This window comes from Vicugna pacos, chromosome 6 (genome assembly GCF_048564905.1).
Source record: "Vicugna pacos chromosome 6, VicPac4, whole genome shotgun sequence".
Lineage (NCBI taxonomy): Eukaryota > Metazoa > Chordata > Mammalia > Artiodactyla > Camelidae > Vicugna > Vicugna pacos.
This window is the reverse complement of record NC_132992.1, coordinates 39,069,339-39,090,061: the sequence shown is the minus strand read 5'-3', so window position 1 is coordinate 39,090,061 and position 20,723 is coordinate 39,069,339. Positions and strand designations below refer to the sequence as shown.

Here is a 20,723-nt window from a genome sequence, read left to right as displayed (position 1 = left end):
TGACTCACACAGGTATTCTCACTACTGTTAAGAAATGGTATAAGTAGCAAACAAAGTGCTAAGGTATTTTCATGTATTGACACGTGTATTATCAAAATACAAGTACTTTAAATTTAACAGGAAAAACAATTGTCCAAGTATTTCTGTGTTGCTCCACAGTAGAAATAATAATGTAATAGTTACTTTGTTTTGGGCATTATGTGCAACGTGCTATTCTGAATGCTTTATGTGGATTAACTCATTTAATCTTCATAACTTTATAAATATAAGTACTGTTATTCTCATTTTACAGATGAGAAAACTGAAGACTGGGTTAGATATCTAAGGTCACAAAACTAGTAAATGCATATTCCTAGAAAATGAATATATGTGTTTACTGATGACTCTAACTACCTAGGAAGATTATAATTACTTTGGTAATTCTTGACTCTAGAATGACTTACAGTACCCATTTTAAAACCTACAGCATTTGCCAGGATTCTTGTCAATCAATGTTTATTATCTGTAACTGTTAGGTACACAAAAGAAATTATTACTACCAAACTAAAGACAGCTTTACAGATACATAGAACAGTAAGTATGAGAGCACTGGTATCTGTTTCTCATAGATTGTTTCTCTTTAGTAGATGGAACACACCAAGAACTAGATGAAGTCAGTCTACTTACTGCTATCACAGTATTTATTTTGTCCACCAGTCCAGAAGTAACTACCATCCCATGCCTTCAGAAGCGCTGTATTGAGAAATTTAAGGCTACTCTTGAGATAAAAGATCCTATGGTAAGTGTCTTCAAAAGAGAAGTATTTCTTAATAGGAATATGTTTAGGTTTTTGCAGAACTTTTCTTTGTGATTTTGTTGGGTCCAACAAGAAGTACCAGACTGAATTTTTTTTATTTTTAGGTTTGGATTAAGTCCTATTCTTGTGTCGACAAAGCCAAATAATAACAGTCTTGTTCTTTGGCCCTGAGGATAGAATGCAGCTACAGAAAGAGAGAGGAAATTTTTTTTTATAAAAAGCTAAATTTGATAGGGGCATCTGTAAAATTGATATATCACTAGAACTTTACAAGGGACTTTTTATAAAACCCTTTGTAGCTTATTATAGTAGATTTCCTTAGGAAAGAAGGAAGGAAGAAAGAAGGAAAGGAAAGAGAAAAACAAAAGGAAGCACATGGCTTCAGTATATGATTGTAAAATAATGGGACCTATTTCAAGAACAGTATATACAAATTAATCTCATTCCTTTATGGCCCGTTTACCTGTTAGATTAATTTCCTATTTTACTTACTGTTTACAAAAATAATCATTCAGATATCATCACAGTGAATCAAATAAAGGGTGATTTGTATCTTTGATGTATAGTCTTCTCCTTTTGTTCTTCTGTCCTGTTTATTGCTTCTGGCCTCACAAGAGCTTTCTGTAGCAGCCTCAAAGTGGTGGCTCTGATAACAACACATAATATGGTCCAGACACAGAGCCTTAAAATCTTCATAATATCAAAAATATGTGATTTTAGTCTAAAACATTTTCCAGAGTCTCCTAAATATTTTTCAAGGTTGTGTGTATGTTTTGTTTTGGTTCAGATTTTTACATTATAGACAGACACATGACGGGAAAAATGGGAACTAGTCAAAAGTAGAAAAATTAACCACTCACATGCCTTTATCCCCACTCTGAGCTATCACAGCCACTGTTAGCATCACAAGCACTTAGCAAGTTTGAATAGCTGTTAGTCCTGGACTTCCAAAATTAAAGATAAATTATAAATAAATTTAAGTATTTGGGGTAAGGGGACTTTAATTTTTTTCATTTACATTTTTCAATTTACTTTTTAAAATTTACATTAGAGCTTACATTTTAATATAATTGGAAATTTTTATTTACAGTTTATACTGTTTTTGTCTCTTACCTTATTAGGTACAAATCAAGACCTATCAGCTCCTACTTTCCATTTTTCAGTATCCAAATCCAGCTGTTTCGTACCCATACATTTACTCGTTAGTATCCTCTATTGTGGAAAAACTGCAGGAAATAGACAAGAGAAAACCTGAAGATACTACTGAGCTCCAGATCTTTCAAGAAGGCATAAAGGTCTTGGAAGCACTGGTAGCCATTGCTGAAGAACACCATCGTAAGTGTCAGCACTAAATGCGTGCTAAATCAGAAGCTGTTCAAAATCAGGAATTTAATGTTATTTAAAATATAAAACATCCAGTTAGTCACTTAACAATATACCGTCACATTCACTGAAAGGCAGGTGTTATTGTTAATCCAAGTACTGATATTATTTAGTATTAATTTGGGAGGAGAGATTGGAATAACTCTAATGGGGAAAATATGTACAGATCATGTATAAGGAACATTTACATCCCTGAACCTGAGACTTACATCATTTGTTTACTTTCCAGGCTCTCAGCTGGTGGCCTGTCTGCTGCCCATCCTCATTTCCTTCCTTTTGGATGAGAATGCTCTGGGATCAGCGACTTCCATAATGAGAAATCTGCATGACTTTGCTTTACAAAATCTCATGCAGATTGGGCCTCAGTATTCATCAGTTTTTAAAAGTGTAATGGCTTCTTCTCCAGCCTTGAAAGCTCGCCTTGAAGCTGCTATAAAGGGCAATCAGGAAAGTGTCAAAGTCAAGATACCAACATCTAAACATACTAAGAACGCTGGAAAAAATTTAAGCATCCAATTAAAGACCAACTTCCTCTGATTTTTTTTTTTTCAATAGTTAAGCACCTTAACACAATACTTGATCATTTCCTTCTCTTTCGGGGCAAAAGTGACATTTTAGACACAAGTGCACTTGGAGGTCTGGTTTTTTGTTTTACCTTAAATAGCTGTGACTTTTCAAAGTAACAGCAAACTTAACATTTTTTGTGTTGGTTTTTGATTTGGGGTTGTTTTTGGTTTTTTGTTTGTTTTTTTCCATATAATAAAATCACAAAGCTCTGTCAGAATTTTTGCCAGGAATTTCAAGAAAGTGTTAAAGAACTGAACTTAGAAAACAAACCACTGCTTTAAAAATGAAGTTTATTTCTTCTCACAGTCCATACACACATGATATACTTACTACTATGGCAAATATAGATTTGACTCTAGTATAAATTATTTGCATTTATATAGTATCCCAAATACTGATTTAAAATTCTGCCTTATTCCTTAATTGTATTAAACTTTCTTGGATTTCTCAGACAACATAAATTAAATCATGGGAAAGCTATTCAGGAAACTTGGCTTAGAATTACTTAATATATAAAGTACAAATTAATTACAGCCCTACAGTGTGACTTGAGATTTGGTGTCTATAAATATCGTGGTTTTTCACGATCTATTGGTTTTACTTGTATTGAGTTCAGAAAATTCAAATTTTATGCGTTTTAAATAGAATAGGACATTTCCATTTCAGTTTCTCACATGGGTTTTCTTTTACCTCTGTTGCTAACAGTTCTCTTCATTTGTGGCAAACATTCATACCAATGAGTTTAATATAGATTCATATTTATATTTAAATTAACTATGGGTTTATATAAATGTCAAATGTAGTACAACAAATTTAGATCATCAGTGAATACAAGTATGTTTTTTAACATGAAACATATTTTAATATAGAAAAAACCTAATAATAAATTCATATTGGTTGAAAAATATTTTTTAACTGTTGGTGATCATTGACTCTCCTACTTCATTGTTAAATTGTGTGAATCAAGCACTGTGTCAAAACAAATCATTTCCCTGTTAAAAATTAAAAACCGAAATGATGGCACGTTCAGAATTGAGAGACACTTGGAGTCAAGCAAGAGCAATGTGATATACTCTATTTTATTATGTTTGTAAATACTCTTGTAAATTGTTCAGAATGAAAACATTTGACAAAGTCTAACACTACAATCAATTTTTCTAATTTACATAAATAAAGCTAATTTTCTTTATCATTCTTGTGTTTGAAATTATTTTACCCACAAAAGATGGCTGGTTAGTCTCACAGATTCCAAAAAATCAATTCTGTGTTGCAAATAATACCGTCTCTGAAACATAGCCTTTTTTCTTGGAGGGGCCCTTTTCTTTGGAGCATTCTTTGCAGTGGTTTGGATTCTCTGTCTTCCCAATTGTCTCTGAATTCGCCTGTATACTTCTGTTTCCTTCACCTGAATGCCCTTCTCTCCTCTGTTCTGTCAGCTGACTCCCACTCCGTTTAGGCCTGTTTTAAATGTCACTTCCCCTTCATAACTCTGCTTAACACTTCGTAACCTCCTTTCAAACCAAGCAAACTTAACTACTTCATCTGTGTTCCTGCAGTACTTCATCTATTCTATGCATTGAAGATCAATCACATTGCATTTTAGTATCTCCCTTTTAGACGGTGCCTCCTCAAAGGGAGAAATTCTGTCTTCTGTAACTGCCTGTGTAGCATCAACTAGAGACTTTAAAACTGTTGAATTGCACTAGTGTAGGATGAATTTTAGCTCAGAAATTTATTCTTTTGCCAAGGCAAATGCTGGGCTGGGATAATTTCAGGATGTAATTTATTAATTTGATTTTGGGTTTCCTTTGTATTATTTTGTGTTTTGTTTCATTTAGTTTGTCCTTCAACTTTAAGATTTCTACTCATCATTTAATGACCTGGTATCCTGAATTGGCTGGATTAAAGGTGCTACGTGAATGTCAACAGTTGTGAAAAAATACCATGTCCAGTGTCATGGAATTAGGAACTTTGAGTTAGGCACTATTCTATCGCCTTTTTTAAAATGTATCATCTTGTTTAATAAAACACTGAATTCGTAAATGTATCCTTACTGACAAAGAAATTAAGGCTTCCCGGTTGAGATTTGGACCCATCTTTCTGATCCCAGGGTCCCCACTAGAGACAAAAGGTCCTCAAGCAGTCCTGATTCCATCAAGATAAAGCTTTTCCCTCCGTGTTCTATGTTCCCTCAGGAGCCTCCACTCTTTGTTAAAGATGTTATCAGTTAACATTTCTTCAAATTGCCACCAAAAGGTTTCTGGCTAATACAACATAAGAAAGTGGAAGAAATTTGTGACCTCTACAATTTCTATGGGAATAAATTACATAATTCGATGTTGATGTAAATTCTGATTTGTTTAAAACTGAATAGTTAAAACTAAAAAACACATAAAAAATTCTTTACATCTGTTTTAACAAGTCTCCAGTCGTGATAAAGCAATTGCATTTTAACTTGGTAATTCTTTACCAATTAAATACGCTGATTAGCAACTTGGATGAAACAAAAGTGGTGTAATATTTGCCCTGAGCTTTGTATTTTTCTAAGGGAAGAAACAGCGCAAGCTACTAGGAGAGTCTCATTCTATTTAACCCACTGCTCAAAAGCTTATCATGGAAAATTTTCAAAAATGACATTGGAGATCCCAGATTTCTATTAATAGAGCACTGAAACAAAATTTCTACTTCTATAAAACAAACTTCAACATTAACCTAAAAGGAACATTAAGGCACTTAAAAAGATACAAGTACCTGCTGTGAAAGAGATATAAGCATACAGCTACGGAGGCCCAGGGAAGAAAAGCAGGGCTTCCAAGCAGGACTTCACGGAAGGAATATCATATGGTATATAGGCTTAGCGAAGAGAACGCACTTGACAGAATAAACGCATAACCCAAGAGTCTTCAGTAATACCAATTTTGAAAAGAAGAATTTTCTTTGTCTTTTTAATTATAATATTAGTTTGCATTATAAGGGAAGAAATTCAACCCTCAAGCTAATAAGCTGGTAATATTAATGCAAAACGGACAATATGTAAAATAAAGTCTATTACCTCAAAACTACAGAGTTAAAATGTTGAATCATTTCTGGATGTTTAAGGATTGCATTAAGGTAACAGTCCTGAAGCTTCAGCACTCTGCCCATCTGTATCTTTCCAGAGTCCCGTTAACATAACTGGAGTCAAGGTACATGTATCACATTTTCTCCATCAACTGAATATATTTCCCTCTTTACAAATAACTTGCTACTCCTTGCAAGACCTCAGCTTAGAAGAAATTTATCTCCATGTTTGCTAGAAATTTGGTTATTCAACTGCTGGCTAACTGACAATCATCAGCCAGTTGAGTTGTATGTTTATCAGTCTATTTAACTGAGGCCTGGGCTTTTAGCTTTGAGGAAATAGGAAATTTAGTGTTGTGATATAGCACTGGAATATATACAGTACAGACACAAATACAATCCCAGGTTCTATAAATTCAAAGGAGCTAGCTTCCTTTAGTTGCCTGTTTGATTAGCTGCGCTATTCTACTTGGGGCATTATAAAATGAGTTCACAACCTACTTGAAGAAAATTCTAGTTACCTGGTAGCCATTCTTAGTACATGTCCACATATCCCTTTAAATAGACAAAGTATTTCCAAAAAACATGTATACAGTTATTTTTTTTTAAAGGATTCTAACTATATTTTTTAAGAAAATAAGAGGTCATCACTGCCAATGAAAAACTGATGTTGATGTTTTCCTTAATGGATTAAGATTTAATCACTTTTTTCCTGAAAAAATAACTAGATGCAAAAAATTTTATAAGCAAAACACACACACACACACACAAACATATCAGCAATAGTGGAGTGCTTTATAAATTAAAATATTTCAAGAAAGAACAAAACTTGGAATATTTTAGTGAGATAGTTTTGGTAAGGTAACTATCACACTAGATAACTTGTGAGATTTTTTTAAGCAATTTAAAGCATGTCAGTGACACAGCAAGAAAAGTTTTGTTAGTGCTGTTATTGGAGGTAGTGCAAGTGGCCTCAGGAAAAAAAATGTGCACGTGCAACCAAAACTGATGCTCTCTGCTGAACAGTGAGTTCTATAAACTTCAGTATTTCTGTTAGTTACTTGATTCTGATCTTAAAGCTTTGGGTCTTAGGGTCTATAGAGCAAAATGCTGGAGGACAGCTCACCCCTCCCTGAACTGCCAGAGTGCCTCATCATCTCGTACCTTTCCCTCCCTAGTAGTATCAGGTGCTAGAAACACATGATCTGGCCTTTGTTTAAACACAAAAGTACCATAAAAATAGATTTTCTAAATTATGGAAGTGTTTCTTCCAGCATTCAACCCACCTATTGTGAGTCAGTATCAAATGAGAAGCGGTTAGACCATGTACTTCCTAGTCCCCAGCTGTACTGGCACTCTGCCAGCTGCTATATTTTTCATTACAGACGCTTTCTCTTTTCACTAACAATGTGACCATTCTGACTTCTCAGTGTTGTATAAAAATTTTGCAGACTTTTCGTTGTTTGATTTCTGTCCTTAACACAGTACTAAAACTTGCAGAAATCACCCTAGAATCTGTCTCTCGGCAAACATGCCTAAACCATTTAGAACAGTTCATTCTATTTTAAAAGGCTGGGGGTTTTCCATGCTCTTCCCTAAAAACCTGCCTAGCATATATCATTATGTGAGCTTCAAAATTATCTTTTCTATAATCATTTTCAAGTACCTACTTGTCAATGGTTTCTTAGCTATGACACCTACAATGCACAAGTGACAAGGTAGATTAACTGGACTTCACCAAAATTAAAACCTGGTGCTTCAAAGGACACCAATCAAGAAAGTGAAAAGACAACCCACAGAATGGGAGGAAGATTTTTGCAAATCATACCTAAATATCTATAGAGAGAGAGAGGGAGGGAGAGAGAATATCCAGCATATATAAAGAACTCTTGCAAGTCAACAACCAAAAGACTACTCGATTTTAAAATGAGCAAAGGATTTAAACAGACTTTTCTCCAGAGAAGATAGACAAAGGGCCAATACGCACATGAAAAGATGCTATATCCTTAGTCATGTGGGAAATACAAAACCACAGTGAGATACCACCTCATTTCCTCTAGGCTGTAATCAGAAAGACAATAACAAGTGTTGGGGAGGATGTACAGAAATTAGAACCTTCTTACATTGCTAGTGAGAATTTAATTAATACAGCTGCTTTGGAAAGCGATTCGGGAATTTCTTAAAAAGTTAATCATAATTGTGATATGATCCAGCAATTCCACTTCTACTTATGAAAGAATTAAAAGCATTTATGTGAAAACTTGTACACGAATATTTATAGCAGAATTATTGATAATAGCCCCAAACTGGGAACAACTGAAGTATCCATCAACTGATGAATGTATAAACAAAATTGGTATAGCCATACAATGGACTAGCATTTACCCATATAAAGGAATGAAGTAGTGATGCATGCTACAGAGTGCATAAACTTTGAAAACAAGTATGCTCAGTGAAAAAAGCCACACATAAAAGGCCTCTTACTATATCATTCCATTTTATGAAATGTCCATTTATATGAAATACTTATGAATACACAAATCCATGCAAACAGAAAGCAGATTACTGGTTGCCAGGGGTTGGGGGAGGCTGGAAGGGAAGGTGACTGCTAATGGGTATGGGGTCTCTCTGGAATATAGAAAAGGTTCTGGAATTAGTGGTGTTGGTTGCACAACCATATGACTATAATAAAAACCAAGGAATAGTACACTATAAAAGGATTAATTTATGTTATGTGCATTTGTTATGGGTTGAATTGTGTCTCCTAAGTAGATGTTGTCTTAACCACTACTACCTCAGTATGTGACCTTATTTGGAAACAGGGTCATTGCAAATGTAAATACTTGAGGTCATACTGGAGCAGGGTGGGACCTTAATCCAATCTGACTAGCTTGTCCTTGTAAGAAGAGGGGAATGCCATTAGAAGACACAGAGACAGACACTCAGGGAAATGGACACGTGAAGACAAAGGCAGAGACACAGCTGAGAAGTGCCTGGGCCTGCCAGGAGCTGGAAGGAGCAAGGAACCCCCTTAGAGGCTTTGAAGGGAGCATGGCCTGCCAATACCTTGATTTGGGGTTTTAGCCTTCAGGACTCCAAGAGAGTAAGTTTCTGCTGTTTAAAATGAGTTGGTGTTTTTAAATGGTGAAAAATCATACATACATACATACATACATACATACATACATACATACATACATACATACGTTTGTGGTACTTTATAATGGCAGCCCTAGAAAATCCACACAGATTTATATCAAGTTTTTAAAAAAGGAGTTAGTTACAGGGGTAGGGTATAGCTGAGTAGTACAGCACATGCTTAGTATGCTCAAGGTCCTGGGTTCAGTCCCCAGTCCCTCCATTAAATAAATAAATAAACATAAAAAAGGAGTTAGTGACAAAGTTAAGAGACGAGGCTATACTCAGCACAGAGTAGTTGCTCAACAGATCAGGTGAACACAGGGCACTTTAACAGAAGGAAAGGATGCTAGGGAGAGTGCCTAGCTTGTGTAGTTCATTTTATTGTGACAGATTGTAAATCTTTACTGCCCAGCAATCAGCAGACTGATATTTATCTTTTTCGTAATCTAACTTAGTAATGCTATTTTGACTCCCAAATCACAACAGATTCTATACTGCTTTTCCTTTCTGCCTATCGACCATAGTATGGTGGTGTATCCAACTGTGTGATCGCAGGAAAGCCACCTTACTACCTGGGTTTTCACTCTTCTCATCTATGAAGCGTTCTTCCTCCTTCATATTTTAATGAGAATCCAATGACAAGAGTGCCTTTGAAAACACTTGAAACCTCAACTGTAAAGTATTATTCTTTCAACACCATGACTGTAGCTGTCTATCTAAATTAAGCCTTATTTAAAAGTCTTCATTAAAATGACCTTAAGGCCGTGTTTTACCAAATATGCCTGACTGTGCAAATCATCTAAGGATAGTTGTTAAAAAATCCAGATCCTTGGGGCTCACCCTAGACCCACTAAATCAGAATCTTCAGAGAAGGGGCCTGACACTCTTATTTTTAGCATGAGTCTATGTGACTCATATGATCTCACAAACATGGGAAATTTTTCCCTGCCAGTATCTGCCTACGTGTAGTGTGCCTGAAAACATCAGGAAAGCCTGTTGAAAAAAACAAGTGCCCCCCACCAAAAAATGTGCTAGAAAGTAATGCCATGCTAAAAACAAACAAGAAAAATCAACAAGGAGGCATGTCAAAGTACAAAATAAATGTCCACGAGTCTATACCAATATAAATTACTGAATAAACAAATGGTAGAAAACAGACAAATCTCCCACGTACAGGAATTCCAAATAATTTATGTAGATATTTTACCCTCACGGAGGTGAAACGCAACTCTGCACCTCTTAAGTGTGGGCTGCACATATGGATTTCCCTTCAAAGAAAAAGGGAAGAAAAAAGAAAAACTTTACATTGGAAAAACTTTGAAATACTACCTCAGCCAGGTGATCAAGATTAACATCAACAATGGTAAGTCATGTTGATAGTATGTACCCTTGAATTGACACAATCAGAGTGGCACTTTACCTCTGTGGTCTTCTTTCCAAAAACCTGTAACTCCAGTCTAATTATGAGAAGAACAGCAGACAAACCCAAATTGAAAAGCAGTGTATGAAACTTCTAGCCAGACTTTCCAAAACCATCAAGGTCATCAAAAACAAGGGAAGTCTGAAAAACTGTCACAACCAAGAGCCTAAGGATGATGATGCAATGCAATGTATTCTCAATGGGGTCCTGGAACAGAAACAGGACATCAGGTAAAAACTGAGGAAATCTGAATAAAGTATGGACTTTAGTTAATAATGAAGCATCAATGTTGGTTGACCAGTTGTGACAAATGAACCACACTAACGTAATACATTAATAACAGGTGAAACTGGGTGTGTAGTATATGGCAACTCTGTACTATCTTCACTTTTCTGTCAATCTAAAACCATTCTAAATTTAAAAGTTTATTTAAAAAGAAAATCTAGGGGGCAGGATATAGCTGAGTGGTAGAGTACATGCTTAGCATGCAGGAGGTCCTGGCTTCAATCCCCAGTAGCTCCACTAAAACAAACAAACAAATAAACCTAATCACCTCCTCCACCCTCCAAAACAAAACAAAACAAAAGTAATAAAAAGAAAATCTTATTCAGAATGTCTAGGTACGGTCCAATAATTTGCATTTTGAACAAGCATTTGTTAGTCATCTTGCTTCTGAATGGCTGGTCACAAGCCCACTTTTTGAGCACTCCCCGATCTAAGGTCAGCTCCCAACCTGGCCTTCAGTCTAAAGCAGAACGGCTATGACACCACATGACCTCTGCCTGCTTTAGTAAATTTGCTGATTAACACTATAACAGGTACTTACAAAGTAGGTCAGCTCAGCCTCTGTTCACCTGTGTTTTTAGCTATTAGTCAGAAGAACAGGTAACTCTATCTCTGGTCAGCAGCAGGAAAAGGTGTGGTGGAATAGAAAAGTAGGTACCTGGCTTCCATTTTGAGAGTAACACCCATCTTAATGAGTGTCAAAACACCTTAGTCACTTCCATTTTGTTTATGCTGCTCCCTTTCCATGTTCCACTTCCTTGGGCTCCAGCCCAGATAAAAGAAATCAAGTGCCAAGCACTACCACAAAGGGAACTGCTGAAGATGGCCACAATAAACAATGTTGTTCCTGGACCCTTGTTTCCAATAGTCACCTCTCTAATCTTGATTGTCAACTAGTCATATTCCTAATGCTTTCTCCGTTCCCTCATTCAGATAACCTCTTGCAGGTGAAAAGACTACAGCACTGAATAGGAATACAGCAGTGTGTAGATAAATGATCACAAAGATCTAGATATAATAGACTAATGATCCCTGGGAACTTATGCAACTTTATAAAAAAAAAAAAACAAACTCAGCATCCAGGGGAGAAAATTGGTAAGAAAAACAGGCAGATCTCAGATGTCGAACAAGTACTGCTGGGAGTTAGGTTCTTTTGAAGTCCTCGGAAAACACAGAACCATGAACCCCGGTGACATGATTTTCATCACATGGTCGTTACCACACTTTTTCTGAGGGAAATAATACATCCTTCTCTTTGGTTTTTACACCCCGTAACCTATTTCTGTGTGTCCCCGGCTGTAGTGTTGCTCAGCCAATCTGTACACCTAGGTCTCTCCATCTTTGTACAATCCTTCTGTTTTCTTAACCGCTTCCATTATTTCTCATTAAACTTCCCTCCCCTTGATTCGCTCTTTTCTGTTCAGAGTTGAGAAATAGAGACCTAATTTCACCATGGATTCATCATGACCCTGAGTGAGATCATTGCTAATTAGGAATGATCCTATCTGTGAAAAGCACTTCCCTTGAACTCAAAAAATAACCACAATAGAAACTTCAGCACCTAAAGTGTGCAGTGCACGGTGGGAATATAAGTACCAGCATAGAAAGAGCGCTGAACAGCACCTAAAGTGTGCAGTGCACGGTGGGAATACAAGTACCAGCATAGAAAGAGCGCTGAACTCTAAAACCAATGCAACTGGATTCTAATTCCAGATCTGCCACTGACAAATTTTGTTAACATGGGCAAGTCAGCCTCCTGGGCCTCAGTTTCTTCTCTGCAAAATAATTGAGCATAGCATGACCAACTATCCCAATTTGCCTAGGATTCCCAGGTTCAGCACTGAAAGTTCTGTGTCCTGGGAAATCTGTCAGTATCAGGTGAACCAAAATGGTTAGTTCTCCTCTTGGACAGGCTATCTGAGATCCTTTCTGGTTCTGACACTTCTGGGTCTAAGCCTCAGATGCTTCTCAAGGTATGTTGTCTATGCCCTTTTCAGAGTGTGGACTGAGTCACAGGGAAGTAGGGTGGTGGCTACATGCAAAGAACTTGGAAGGCTTCCTGCCTCCTGACCTGTGACTCACAGGGGATGTGGCAGGGCATCATTCCTAACATCTCAGGGGAAGAGATCAGCTGAGAATGGTACACTCAGGCAAGAGACATTCTTGGGTTTCCCAGTGGGAAAGAAACTCAAAAACAATTGACTAATGAGAGAAACTTGCAGCAAATGTTGAGGCTGCCAGCATTCTTGCAAGTGAGCCAAAGACCTTTTAAGCTACATCTACAACTGACTAGCTTCTTGGCCACCATTCCAATGAAGGCTCTTTTCCCAGTTTAGTCTGTATTCAAAACTGGCTTGGCAGCAAGGCTTTTAGCATCCTCAGATATAGACTTACTCCAGCAGGAGACCATATGAAATCAACTTTCTAACAGAGGCTTTAAAAATTTAAAAACAAACAAACAAACAAACAGAGTGAGTAACTACCACAGCTGATGCTGACAGCTGAATCTGTTGTCCTATTTTCATGACTTTCAAGAAAAGGATCACAGCATAATTTGAATCAATAGGGAAGACAGCTGAACTCAGTCTTGAGTGGATTTACCCCACTGCAAAGGACTAGAGAGGTTGCCAACTGGCCCTGAGCTGAGTCTGAAAAAAGATGCAGCTTGCTGCAGTTATATCTAATTTAGAAGTAAATTTCATAATCACCTTGCACATTTTTCTGTGTGCCTGATTTCATTTTGGCTTCATGCTTAAGATCAGCTCCTATTTCGGTCTCACCTCGTAGAATAAATTTGGTCTAATTTCCTTCTCAGTCGTTCTTCTTAAACAGCTGGATCCAAAACACAAGCTCCAAATAATTACCGAGTGGTGATAGAATGAATGCTCATGGAGAAATCAAAAGAAATGAACACAAGCTATTTAAGGAACTAAGTAAAAATCAAGGAACTTCTCTAACTCAGCAAATTAAGATAGCAGTTATGTAAAGTCTCTTACCTACACCTGACCAATCAAAAATACAGTAAAATCAAGTTAAACTGGTTTAAGAAGTATGGGCCAAATAGTATTTCCCCCAAACTTACTCCTCTCCCCTTTCTGTTAGCTTTACTTTAGTAGAATTTAAGGCTATTAAAAAGGAAAGTTTTAGCCACAGGTTCATGAGTTAATTATCTGGAGACTAATTATGACTCAAATGAAAATTCCTGTTTACACATAACTAAGATAGTAGTAAAGGAATCTAATAGCATGAATATCTCCAGAATTTTTTCGATGATACATGGTCAACATAGAGAGACTGGATAAATAAAAAGGTTCTGGGCATGTGACTTTAAATGCTTTTAGTTAAAGAGTATTTATTATATGTTACCTAATAGACTGTGAAGAAATGAAAAGATATGTGCTGGTTTGCTTTGTCCACCCTGGCAGGTGGCCAAAGTTCTCGGAATAGCAAGATTGAGCCACCTGCCCTATCCTCTGGCTTTTGAGTTTGTTAACCTCTCATCTGTGAAGCTGGGGGATGGGCAGGGGAGAGCTTTTATCTTCTTTAAATCCTACATGCCAAGGAATTTCTGACAAAAGATCAGATGACCACAAATAGTCCAATCAAAGCCTGAGTCAGCTCTGGGCATGTATCAGAGTTATCAAACTCATGGTCAGACTTGTGGTGCTCTAACCAGTTGTCAGTGTTGTCCTGCTCAAGAAACATCCTCTGGGCACCCACTGCGTGCTGGGGACATTCAGCTTAGAAGGTGCACAAATGCCCATGTTTTTTTCCTAAAAGATGGGGAGTTTGTAGGTGTGGTGAGTTCGGGACAAAGCCTTGTTTTTGTCAGGGACTATCTTGTATATTTAATAGTAAACTTATGTGTATTAAAACTGATCTCTAAAACTTGATCATCAAGGCTTCAATCTGCCACCCCATCCTGGTCCTCTGAAAGTAGGAGTTTTTGTTTCCTTAAGCCATTTATGCCGAGGTTAAGGATGAAAGTCATCTGCTATTTTGCTCCCCTTCAACTCTAATGCAAATCTAAGGCACTATTCTGTAAAGAGGAAAAAGGCTAGATTCATGGCCACATGAAGTTCTACCCAGAACACAGTATCATCTTGTGTTGTAGGCAACAATGTAGCCTAATGTGGACATGAAATGTTGACTATGGGTTGGGAGGAGGTCTATCCTGACTAGGAAAATGGCATTTGCACTGACTGTTCTGAGCCCAAATATTCTAGACCACAGCATATGGTATTCCTGCTACAACCAAAAAGCTTAGAACTCCATGATCTGGTCCCAAAGAATATAAAATGCAACGAGGTAGATCTACATTTTGCCTCCCAAATGGGGACACATTCTTCAGCATGTTTCCAAATTTTCCAGGAAGAATTAAGCATTTTGTGTCTTTTGGAGGGGGGGGTCACTTAGATTTAGCCTGTCTGGTCTGAACGTCTTGCTATAAAGTCCTTCTTTCTCTGGCAGACTAAAAAAATTTCCCACTGCCTTTGGAAATTGCAGCAATTGGTTAATACAATGGTGAGGTTTAGTAATTAAACAGAAATGACTGGTTAGGAATTCTACAGATCAATCATCTTGCCCTTTTCATTTTTAGGGATAAGGATAAATGAAGTAAATTTTAAATGATATTGTTGTTCTTATTTGGTGCTGTAAAGAAAGGATTTCTCCTTCCCAAGTACCTCAATCTTTCCAAGAAATTAAGCTCAGTACATAATCCCTGGAAATAGCCATATATGGAGAAAGAGAAAGGAATGGATCCTCCCCCAGCAGTTCCTTCTGGCCTTAAGATGCAGACTGTCTGAAACTGTTCTATAAAGGAGTACATTTAATAGATTATGTTGGCTTTCCAGGCCCAGAAGATGATGCCCAGGAAGAACTGGATGCCATTTATAAACTCCTTTTTAAGGAGGGAGTGATGATGACCAAGAAGGAAGTCAACATGCCAAAGCACCTGGAGCTGGCAGGGAAGCATGCGCCCAACCTTCATGTTGTAGGGGAGCAAAACCTGACACCCCAAAATGTCTCTTTGGCATGAGGATTATTTCCAGCTGAAAACAATCAAGGCCTGAGAGACTCAGGAAGAAGATTTGACTGTCTCCCTAACTGCCTAAAAGAACGTAGAAAGAAAAAAAAAAAAAAGAATGTAGAAAGAGAGGGCCTGTTCCAGGAAGGGGGCTACCACCATAGATAACTATAGTATGAACCAGGGGTGTAGATGGGGAGGAACCTAGCAAAGTCTGTTTGTTAAAATTCCTCTCTGAGTCCCACTGTCTCTCCATATGCCCCAGAAAACATTTGTTTATCAAACACTTCCTTTTCCATCTCCATGTCAATAGCTTTCCTCTCCCTTTGAGGTCCCAAACCAGTACCCCCAATATCGTCTTTTGTCTTCAGCTGAAGATGGCTTTTAAGGTAAAGGTTTCAAACATTTTGATGAGTTACTCAGTTTTCCTGGGTCTCCCCGACATATACATGTTATTAAACTTTTGTTTAGATCTTCTCCCGTCAATCTGTCTCATGCCAATTTTTAGACTAGTCAGAATAAACCAGAAGGGGAGAGGAAATTTTCTTCCTCCCTGACAATGTTATGAGAGTCACTACTGAAGGGAAGAACAGTTTGCCTGGAGACATTGCTACAGGTTCTTTACCAACAGGGTAGCCAGGATCTCCCTAACGACCACTATTTGCCCCTGAGATCATGCCTATTACCCTGTACCACAGTTATCCTGAGACTGGCAGGCCAGCCCACAGGCCTGGAGGGCAAGCGACCAGCAAAGACTCACCCAACAGAGACACCTATAGACGGGTTGCTGGGTCAGCAACCAAATTCCAGTCCAGAGGCAGATATGGTGGTCAACTTGCTCAGCCTATTTAGGTTGGAGGGAATTGTTTTGTCTGAATAAATCTACAGCCAGAAAAAAAATTTTTTAAGTGCTTACGTTCATTTATTTGCTCAAACCTTTATAATTAGAAACCTGGAAAAAACTTACTAATTATGTTGCCTTATTTTCATTTATTTATACCATAAAATTACTACAGTCTCTTCTTTAACTAATATTCTATGTCTTTCATCACAGCATATTCTAGTTCAGTGTCCTGTTTACACATTTTTATAGATTATGTGTTGGTAGAACTTGTTTGCAAGTCAGATGATGAGAAAATTTCTGACTCAATTGTAAGGGCAAGGGTCATGTCTTAGTGACCAATGTGGCCATGTATCTAGTTGGTGCTCAATAAATGTTTTGATGATTATCATGACCGGTGCCTTTTCTCCATCCTCTGAACCCATGCATTTTTGTAGTGTTTGGTCACAAGCTTAATATTAGGACTCCTTACCTTTGTGTATAATTCCACTCTTGGGAATTTATTTTAAGTAAATATTAAAAACAATTGATTAAAACATACAAAAAGATTTATTTGAAGATTATTTATAATTCAGACATTTTAGAACAAACTCAAATATCCAATAGGACCATGGATAAGGAAATTACGGTGCAAATACTATCGTATAATTACATAAACTTTAAAATTTATTTACATCGAATTTAAAATAATGTATTTGTGCATGCTAAGCTAAATAAACAAAAAATAGAGTGCTTGATCTTAGTAATAATAAAAATGCAAAGCAAAAATCTGGGGAAAAACAATAAAACATTGACAGAATTGCTTCTAGGCAGTAGAAAGAAAGATGTTATCAGTCAAGGTTCTTAGTTGCATATACATAATAATTTAAATAAAAAAAATGAGAATTTACTGAAGGCCCTCATGAGTTCAATAAGTCAATGGGAAAGAAACACCAACTTAAAAGATATGCATGAGTCAAGTAGCTCTAGAAGACCACGAAGTAGGAAGCTGCTGGACAATGCCCATATTGAACACCAACACAGCTGGCACAACTGAACCATCATGGGCCATCTGGCTAGAGTAGAGTCCAAGCAGGAGCACCTCACTGGCTAAGCCAAGATCATATACCTCACTCTGGCTGCAGAAGGGCTATAGTTCAAGAAAAAGGAAGATGTTCCCACCTGGGGTTCCACTGTGGGAAGCAGAGCATTGCATCTCACTTTCATGATAAACAATAAAGGACTTCTTCCTTATAGGAAGAAGAGTTGGAAATTGGACAACCAAATGAAACGACAAAGTCCACAACAATTCCTTCCATTTTTAGGTTTTCAACATCCTGCAAATCATCTTCAAGGAACTTATATTGTGTGTGGAATCTGACAAACCACTATAACTTTTCCTCATGGCATGAAGAGCAGCAGAATATTGACACCCCGAAATATGACTGTAGGAGTTCAGCACATGCTACCCCAAAATACGCTTTGATATATTGGTTATTTTGAGCTGTTGGCACTTGAAAAACAGCAAATGCAGGGAGAGGCTTTCTCTGAACTCTCCTTATCTTTCTAAAGACAGATCCCCCAAAAAGAAACTCAGTTGTCATAAATCCCCTCACTGCGAGCTTCATCAGCCCAGGAAGATCGACTCTTATCACAGGAGAGGAGACCAGAAATTGAAACCACACCCAGAAAAACTGTCACAAACTATCATACCTCCCATTTATTCTTCAAAAGGCCCATTCATCTTTCCTAAAAATCATTTACTCTCTCCTAAGAGGCCTACATCCCCTTTCCTCTTTTCCTATTGAAATGGTATTTGTGGGAGAGGGCATGGCTGAGTGGCAGAATGCACACTTAGCATGCATGAAGTCCTGGCTTCAATTGCCAGTACCTCTTCTAAAAATAAATAAATAAGTAAACCTAATTACCTGCTCCCCTAAACAACAACAACAAAAAAAACCCAAAAATACTCTACTGCTAAAAGAAAAAACAAAAAAGTCGTATTTAATCCTGAGTTTTAAGACACCTTAGGGATTATTCAGTTTACCCTGGGTATCTCCCATGTACACATGAGGTATATGTGTTAATAAACTTCTGTTTTTCTCTTGTTTTGTTAATCTGTCTTTTATTACAGGGGTCTCAGCTAAGAATTCAGAAGAACAGAGGGAAAATTATTTTTCCTTCCCTATAAGCACTATGTTAAATTAACAAGGATTTGTTTCCAATCTTTAAGAGATGTGTCTGAAGTTGGCATAAGAATCTTTATCAAATTAAAGAAGCTCTATTCTATTCCAACTTTGCTAAGAGTTCTTGCTTTCTAAAAAAAAAAAAAACCATAGATACTAAGGTTTATCCAGTACTTTTTTCTTAATTAAGAAAGGGATTTTTCTCTTTTAGTTCCTTAACATGGTGAATTACATTGGTAGATTTTCCATTTTTGAATCAGTTTGGCTTTGGTAGGATAAGTTACTAGATTTGTTGTACAATTTTTTAATACTTTTTTTGTATTTATTTCACTAATATTTTATTTATACATTTTTTTACATTTACATTTATAAGTGTTTAGAGCCAATAATTTTCATTTCATGTATTGTCCTTATCTGGTTTTTGAATTAAGAGTTTCAGCCTTTGGAAAAGTCCTCATCCCATGAAAAAAAAAATTTTGTAACTATATATGGTGACAGATGTTAATGAGACTTATTATGGTGATTATTTCACAAAATATACAAATATCAAGTCATTATGACACATTATGTTGTATACCTGAAACTAACACCCAAAAAATACAATGCTATATGCCCATTATACTTCAATTTTTAAAAATTGAATATAAATGAATGAATAAACAAATGAAAAAAGACTTCAAAAGTGAATATGTTTGTATATGTATGATTAAAACATTATGCTGTACACCAGGAATTGACACAACATTGTAAAGTGACGACATTTCAATAAAAAAAGAATGCAAGAAAAAAAATGAACTGGCCATTTCTGAACTTTTCTGTTTTCTAGAATAGTTGCATAAGATCGATATTAAGTATGCACTGCAGGCTTGGTAGAACTCACTAGTGAAATCAGCTAGGCCTGACATTTTTTTTGGAGGGCAAATATTTGATAGCCACCTGAATTTCTTTAATACTTAGCTTTAACTGATTAGTTTTTTTAAAACCTGCAACAAAAAGTTGTAATTTAAAATTAAAAAAAACAGTTGATAGCCAATTATTTCTCAGTTTTAAAAAGATTAAAAGAGACAATAAACATTTTTAAAAGTTGATAGACTTTTTAAGATAAAAATTTTAAAAAAGAGAAGACAAAAACTGCTTATAAAAACCAAGTGCTTCTGGGGTCACCGAATGCTGTTTCTCAGCGCCAGAAACACACACTGTGATGCGTATAGAGAGGAGGGCATTCGTACTAAGCTCTGTGCACCCAGGAATCCAGTGGATTTGTGTTTACTTGTGCGTCTCTTCTGAGAATACAGAACTTCATTAGCGCCTTATGACATATAACCAATGAGGCTATGAGGTATTTCTGGTAAATTACAGCTGATCTCTTTCCATGAAAAGAGGCTCCTTCCCCTCAACATAAGAGAACTCTGCTTCCTCACCCAAGAGTTCTGAAGAAACCACTGGCTGATAGGAAGTACATCAAGTCACTGGAAAAATGCCTTGCATTGATATTCCAGTTGCTGGCTGAAAAAAGGCACTGGAGACCTCATAAGGTGGAAGTTTTTCTGATCAATCTCAGAAGTCTGGTATACCCGCCAGGATCATTATTTTAAGCCTGCTTCTAGGACTACGTGCCACCTTTGCCTCCAACAAGGGAACTGAAACCCTCTGCCTTTCCTTCATAGCCAAGGGGGATTTTTATCTACCTCCCCGACTCCTTTTTCCCTTTCTCCTATTGAGTAGCCTGTGCTTGTCAGCTTGTTTTCCATTCAGTCAAGGGTGGTAGGTAAGGTGGCGTGTCCTCTGACAAGATCTGAAACTCTGGGGAAGACTTGTCTCCCAGTATGCAGAAGGTAGGAGAGGTGAGATGGTGGGTGTGCCCCATAGCACTACGGTAGAGGGGAAATGTGTTTCTGGCCTCCCAAACTGGATGTCTGAATGTATTTTAAAACAAAACAAAACAAAACAATACAAAACATAGTTAAACAGTGATTACAGTCTCAAATTACCAGCACAGCCTTATACTTTGGGATGTTAACTACAAGTATCCTGGA

The 20,723-nt window shown here is 37.0% G+C and overlaps 1 protein-coding gene and 1 long non-coding RNA gene across 13 annotated transcripts in view; one reads left to right on the top strand and one right to left on the bottom strand.

The window, feature by feature from the left end:
• Nucleotides 1-3,938, top strand: part of HEATR5A (HEAT repeat containing 5A) — an 85,845-nt gene extending 81,907 nt beyond the window's left edge. For 5 of the 6 annotated variants that reach the window (XM_072962901.1, XM_072962898.1, XM_072962899.1 and 2 more), the window contains 3 exons: nucleotides 624-778; nucleotides 1,918-2,131; nucleotides 2,409-3,938. In XM_072962901.1, the coding sequence (XP_072819002.1) occupies nucleotides 624-778; nucleotides 1,918-2,131; nucleotides 2,409-2,716 (677 nt within the window). In that variant the 3' untranslated portion in view covers nucleotides 2,717-3,938. The remainder of the gene's footprint in view (nucleotides 1-623; nucleotides 779-1,917; nucleotides 2,132-2,408) is intronic. The other variant, XM_072962902.1, reaches the window with a different exon arrangement.
• The window catches only part of LOC107033841 (uncharacterized), a 73,664-nt gene that overhangs the window by 27,611 nt on the left and 25,330 nt on the right, over nucleotides 1-20,723 (bottom strand). For 6 of the 7 annotated variants that reach the window (XR_012073496.1, XR_012073498.1, XR_012073497.1 and 3 more), the window contains 2 exons: nucleotides 1,910-2,022; nucleotides 1,289-1,442 (listed from right to left, as the gene is read on the bottom strand). This is a non-coding gene — a long non-coding RNA (uncharacterized lncRNA). Of the gene's footprint in view, nucleotides 1-1,288; nucleotides 1,443-1,909; nucleotides 2,023-2,388; nucleotides 2,610-20,723 lie in introns of all 7 variants that reach the window. The other variant, XR_012073495.1, reaches the window with a different exon arrangement.